Source organism: Phyllostomus discolor, chromosome X, assembly GCF_004126475.2.
Source record: "Phyllostomus discolor isolate MPI-MPIP mPhyDis1 chromosome X, mPhyDis1.pri.v3, whole genome shotgun sequence".
NCBI classification, from domain to species: Eukaryota; Metazoa; Chordata; class Mammalia; order Chiroptera; family Phyllostomidae; genus Phyllostomus; species Phyllostomus discolor.
The window spans coordinates 82153988-82160526 of record NC_050198.1 but is presented as its reverse complement, the minus strand read 5'-3'; the positions used below and the strand labels follow the sequence as shown (position 1 = coordinate 82160526).

Here is a 6539-nt window from a genome sequence, read left to right as displayed (position 1 = left end):
ACCAAATAAAAAAACATTGTTGCAAATATGAAACAACTGTATTTTTGTAAATTTTCAGTCCCTTCATTGTCTTACATCCAACATGTGAATATTCTGTTTACTGTTAACTATTTAAATTAACACATGTTTATATTTAAGTTAACTTTTTGTGAAAAATCAAAAAAATTGTAATGTTAGTATAAAATCTATAATACTGTCTTTAATCAGTATACCCCCCCAAACCGATGATACTAGAGAATTGCTAAGGCTGTTATCTTTTATAATTAATTGTAATTACAAAAAAGTAACACACTTGGGAGGAATTTCACGTTGTAAACCCAAATGTAGGCAAAGAAAAGGATGACTTTTTCTCGGTCAGACTTCTGCCTGCCTATGGATCCCAGAAGGTACTCATTGTTATAATAGTTTTTATTATATTTAAGTATACTTTAAGGTGTTTGATTTTAATGAGATAAAAGTATACTATTTTATTTAAAATGAAAAATATAAGTATAAGTCTGTTTTTAACTTTGCTCTGTTAGGCATGACACAGTATTTTTGTTTCCACCTTAAACTTTTTCTCTCAAGTGCTCTTGCTAAATGGCTAGAAATGTGGAGATGCTTCAGTCCTGTGCTAGGATATCAGTTGTTAGGAGGAGTGATGACAAGCTGGCAGGTTTAAGGAGATGGCTAAACATCCTTATGTATGGATGGATTCATCATATTTGGGAACTTTTAAAATCAGTATAAACTGTGGGAAAGAAGTGATTAAATGAATAAGAAGGTTAGTGTGCAATCTACATTTTGTATTCTTGACAGAAACCCACCAGGTAGGGTTTGTGGAAATTATCTAGTTTCTACTTCACTGGAGAAAATGACATTTTCTTTGTTTGGGTGTGTGGTTTTATTTGTTTATTTATTTATAAGCCTCACTTGAGGACATTTTTTCATTGCTTTTAAATGGGAGAGAGAGAAAGAGTGGGGGGGAGGGAGACAGACAAGGGAGAGAGGGGAGAATGGTGGGGGAGAAACATTGATTGGTTTCCTTCTCATATGTGCTGTGGTTTTTTTTTTTTTTAAACTCAGCTTCCTATACTCACTAAGGGATGAGTTCTTGTGAGACTGTCATATTTCCATTATGTTTATGAAAACAGCATAATTTGTTCTTTTTCTTTGTGATTGTTTGAATAGGATATCAAGCCAATGAGAGATCAGATTGTCAGAGTGAAGAGATATGAAAAAGTCCCACTAATCCTAGTAGGAAATAAAGTGGATCTGGAACCAGAAAGAGAGGTTATGTCTTCAGAAGGCAGAGCACTGGCTCAAGAATGGGGCTGTCCTTTCATGGAGACATCGGCAAAAAGTAAATCAATGGTGGATGAACTTTTTGCTGAGATCGTCAGGCAAATGAACTATTCATCCCTGCCCGAGAAGCAAGATCAGTGTTGTACAACTTGTGTTGTCCAGTAAAAAAGATAACCTCAATCATGGCCATACCGAGCAGGTTAGTCATTGATGGAATCTTATGAGCCAGAGAGTATTTTGTTTTTGATCAAGTATAACAAAGCTGGTTAATATTAATACACATTGCACTACCTTAAATTTCTGTATTTTTAACATAGCATTTCCCTTTGCACAAAACAGTCAACATTCAATGCAGAAAATTAAGGGAAACAAAGGTAAAAAATTGTCGTATTCCTGCCACAAGACTTATTTTTTAAAGCGAGTCACTGTTCTCTCTCTGCTTGATTGATAACATTCCTTTGGGGAGGGGTGAGTTAAAAGATAATACACCTTTTCAGTGTTTTGGTGATTCAGTTTTCAGAATGCACAGGAGAGCATCCAGTAGTAATTTCAGAAGATGATTAGTTTTGTTTTCTATGCTTCTTTATCCTGGGCTAGATAGGTGCTATAATTGAAATAATCAATTTACTAATCACCAAAATGCTAGATTTAACAGAATGATTAATTAGTCAAGTTCATCTGTACCTGGCACTTGAGAGACTTAAGTGATCTCTGATAATAACAAATTATAGTGCTACAATGTACCTTGACTTTATTGTGAATATATGGTCCAAATGAGAATCTGGCAGAATCATCCCTGATATGTTAGAAGGAGCAGTCCCAAGCCCAGGAAGCATTTTTACTCAGTTTAATAAAGAACAAAGTTAATAAAAATAACAAAACCTTTGAACTTTTCATTGAATCAAATGATAATAAAAGTTTTTTAAGTGAATGAGTTTTTGAAAAAGTTGTTATATAAAACTTATTGAGCCTTTACAATGAGATTATTTTATTCATATCATGACTTTTTAATCTAGATTGTAATTGGGCAGATAATGTCACTTAGACATTTAGATAGTGCGATAAAACAACCAATAGACTGAATGACTGAGAAACTGCAGCAAATGCCAAACTCGCTGGACAACATCAGGAGTGGAATTGGTTGTTTTGAGCCAAAAATGAACTCAAGTCTTGGAGGCAATGTCGCAAATGGCAACAGGCATTTCACATCACAGTGGTGATTTCTAATCAAAGGTCTGGCTTCATATGTGCTCCCTGGACAAAAGATTAATGGCTCCTAATTTATCTTCAGAGATTTTCTGTCAGATAATACCAGAATATGCTGGAAAAATCACTTATTTTCTTATACCTGGCTACATCTGTTACTTTATAAAGTCACTGTTCAGACTGTATTGCAGCATAAATATGTTTTGATGATAGTGTCTCACTTACACTATAGTCTTTTGAGGTAGGAACAAGCGTATGTAGGTGATCAAGTCTCGTGTTATTGCTTCCATAATCTTTCTTCTTAAACTGTAAGCCAGCTTCAAGTTTGAACAAGCTCTGCACAGTGATTATGTCTTCACCATTATGCTCTATTTCTCCAACACTTTTAATTGGGAAAATGACAGGAGTTTACACATTTTATCGTTTTTATGAAAAATTAACCAGCTCCCACAAACATTCCCAATTTTTTCCATCATTATTATAGACAGCTATATGAAGTAAACAGAATAAAATTGACCTCATACATGTAGAGGGCCAATTGTCTCAAAATCAGCAAGTGGGCAATTTCTAAAGCTATTTTTAAATCTTTCTTATTCTGGATTATTTCTGAGTTTATTTTATTTTGTAGCTTTTGTGACTAAATTACTTTTAGCCCATTTAGTTAGCGACAGGAATGATTAAGTATTTTTAAATATCTCAAGCCAATTCTGTTTACATTTTTGTTATATACTAAAAATCAGAAAATATTAATACCAATAATTGCTTATATTTTATAAGAATGGGTCAAGTTGCCTGTGTAGTCATTTGTTTGGTCTTCATATTTTAAGCAGAATACACTATTGAAAGTGCAACCCTTCAAATAAAATATCTAATTAGCTGAATTTCTGAAAATATTTAAGGGACTTCCCTGACCAAGACTGACCAAGGTCTTTTAGGACAAAGCACATGATATGCAGTTCCCCTCCCCTCCCGCTCTCCTTCTGTTCTATCAAATAAGATTAAACTGATGCCTATGGAAATCTGTAACCTGAGATCCAGAAAGCTTGTGGTTGTGATTGCTCACTATTTAAAAACAGGTGATGGGTTCTGAATCCTGTAGCTTGAATCATGAAGCCCTGAAGTCTGTCAGTCTCAGATCTAGATAGAAGATCAAACTTTGACAAGTAAAGTTGATCTGAGGAATTCTTGACCTTAATATTTAGAAGGCTACTTTGTCCAGGTTAGAAGTAATAAGACACTAGTAAGTCAGAAAGACTGATTTTTATAACTTGATTGCTCTTAATTGAAAGAGAAAATTTATTAATGTGCTAAGAATTGCTTCTGATAATTCCTCACATTTATTTCTTACCACCTTTCATTTTGGGTCACCAGTCTCTTGTCCAACACCTATTTATCTATGTGGCTCCCAGGATTGTTTCCTCACCTTTCAACCTCTCATTGGAAGTAATCTTAGTGTGAGTTTGGATTCATGGCCAGATTCTTTATGTACTACTTTCATGGCTGGTTTCCTTACTGATCTGAGTAGCCTGCAATTAGTGCCTTGAAGGACTTGTTTTTTTTGTTTTTTGTTTTTTGTTTTTACTGTGCAGCAGCAATATAATAAAAACTCAGGTCAGTGTTGTAGCCCTGTAGTTTGCTTTTACTAACTACATCATAGCACCTCAGTGATGGTGTGAATAATTGACAAATGGTTATTTTGGTATAAATACTGTTGTTGAGAATGATGGGTGTTTTGTTAATCTCATAATACTATAAAAGAAGTAAATTACAGTGTTGTGGGGGTTCAGGGAAAGCAGAGACCACATCCATTCAAAGGCTGATTTCTCAATATTCTCGGCTTTTTGTTGGGGGCGGGGCACAGGGTGTTTAGTAGAATCCCCTTCTACTGGGTGCCAGTAGCATTCCCTTCTCCATTCCTAAGTTGTGATAAACATGAATTTCTCCAGACATTGCCAAATGTCTCCTAGGGGACAAAATTTCTCCTGTTTAAGAACCACTGAATTAGAGTTATTGGGGAGTAGTAGCATTTGTGTCAGGTAGGATATGAGTGGATGGGGGTGAGGTAGAGGTGATTCCAGTGGGAATGCCAAAAAGGAGTAAAATAATACCCTAAAATATTTTGTTGATTTGCTGAAAGGAAGGTGGGAAATGAAGTAAAGTTATAACTTAAATGTGACAGTTTGGTAAATACCCTTTTGGCAAATATAATTTTTAAAGGTTACCTACTTTTCAAAGATTCCTATATCCCTGTCAAATATTGACAAAAGTTATTAAACAAGGAAAACAGGAATAAAAAATGTGTTCTTCACTATGGTTTGAAGATCTGCAAAATTGAATCCTATTTTCCTCCATATACTATGGAAAAGGTTTTCCCAGTGAGAGTAAATGGTGCATAAGAGTACCAAATACCAGAAACCAAGTTGAAAGAACAAAAATCAATATTTATGTCAGCCTCAGTTCATTATATATGTTATCCTGAACAAAAAGGGAGATTCTTGATTCAAGACTAGCACTTCATTTCACGCGGTAGCAGAATGGCCTGGATGTTAAAGGCTCCTGAAAAGACAAAACATTTATTGTCATTTTAGTCTAGCTGGCTTTACTATTTCTAAACACAGTGGAATTGATTAGTTTTTTTTAATTTTTTTAGATAAATGTGTGGAATCATTTCTAATATTTCCATCTATTAATTAGATACGATGTGCTGAGGAGTTAACAGATGTGAGGAGAAAAATCATGAACATTGGATCACATTGTGTACTTTAAAATGCTGGCATTTTCCAACATCCAAGTTAAATGCTAATCATATCAGTTACAACACTGGGGTAGAATTCTATTGCAGAAGTTACAGTTTAGATACATTTTTTCCCAGGCCTATTTTGCATAACACTTTGAGTAGGGAAAGTAGCTCATTTTAAATGCTCATTTGTCATCCAGTTCAAATGGAGCCTGTGGCATGATGGCCCTGAATGGAAGGGAAAGCATGCTTTAGAAGTAGTGTGTACCATAAAGACATGCAATGGCCCTGGGTTAGGAGGAGAGAAAACAGTTGCCTTGTCCTTTCTGCCCCACTAATTCTTTCAGACCTTGACTCATCTCCACAAGGTTCATGGTTTGTGACTTCAGAATGGATATGTGCTTAGTTATACCTTCTATAGGTGTGGAAATGTCTGGTGACTTTTTATATATATCTTCCCCTTTAATTGCTTCCTTTATCCCCAAGATTAGGCTTTTATTGCAGAATGCAATGCATATTGAGCCATTCAGTTTTACTCTATCACCTCTCTAGTTTAGAATGAACCATCAGTAGAATTAACAAAAATTGCATCATGGAGTTGGAGAATTGCCAACCGAGGAAGTATTCTAGCCTACCACAGAAAGATTACTCTTGTGGGATTACTTTTCAGTGAAATTCTAAAATCCAGAACATAATATCATTAAGAAAAACTTTATCAAAAGCATAATCCCAAATTCATTTGATTAGCCATAGTTTTAGGAATATTGGATATAGTAAAAGCAATTTAGAGTTGAGGGGAGCAGTATCCTACTTGGTCTGATTTGAAGTAAGCACCTAGGATCAGACCATTGGGTTCACACTGTTATTGTTTATTATCACTGGATGTGGTCATACTGTTTGAGATCTCAGCACTGAACTCCTTATGTTAATTTAAACTTAAAGAGATTTTAGGTCAAACCATAAGAAAAATTGCTTCTCCCTCCCTCCTACTCTGTCTGGGTTCACCATAAACTTTTGGGGTACATGTTCTCCTTAAAGCATTGTTCCACTTTCATTCAAGGATTCTATTCCATGGGTTCAGCTTTTGCTCTCTGTTTAATGGTGACTGATGAGCATTTTTAATGACCTAACCCCCCTAACTCCATCCCCCTCATGCTTCATGATTATTATGCAAATTGGGATAGAGAAACAAACAAGATATTTAAGAAAAACATAACTTCTATCAACAGAATTCCAGCCTAGTATTTTGCCAATATAACTAGTATTTATCTTGGATACAAAAATGCCAAGTAAAAAATTAGAAGGGAACTTG

General features: G+C 35.0%; 1 protein-coding gene across 1 annotated transcript in view; it reads left to right on the top strand.

Moving 5' to 3' along the window:
* The window catches only part of RAP2C (RAP2C, member of RAS oncogene family), a 2115-nt gene extending 632 nt beyond the window's left edge, over window positions 1-1483 (top strand). The window contains exons 2-3 of the mRNA XM_036016365.1: window positions 328-386; window positions 1171-1483. Of these exons, the coding sequence (XP_035872258.1) occupies window positions 328-386; window positions 1171-1449 (338 nt within the window). The 3' untranslated portion in view covers window positions 1450-1483. The remainder of the gene's footprint in view (window positions 1-327; window positions 387-1170) is intronic.
* The last annotated feature ends 5056 nt before the right edge of the window (window positions 1484-6539 follow it).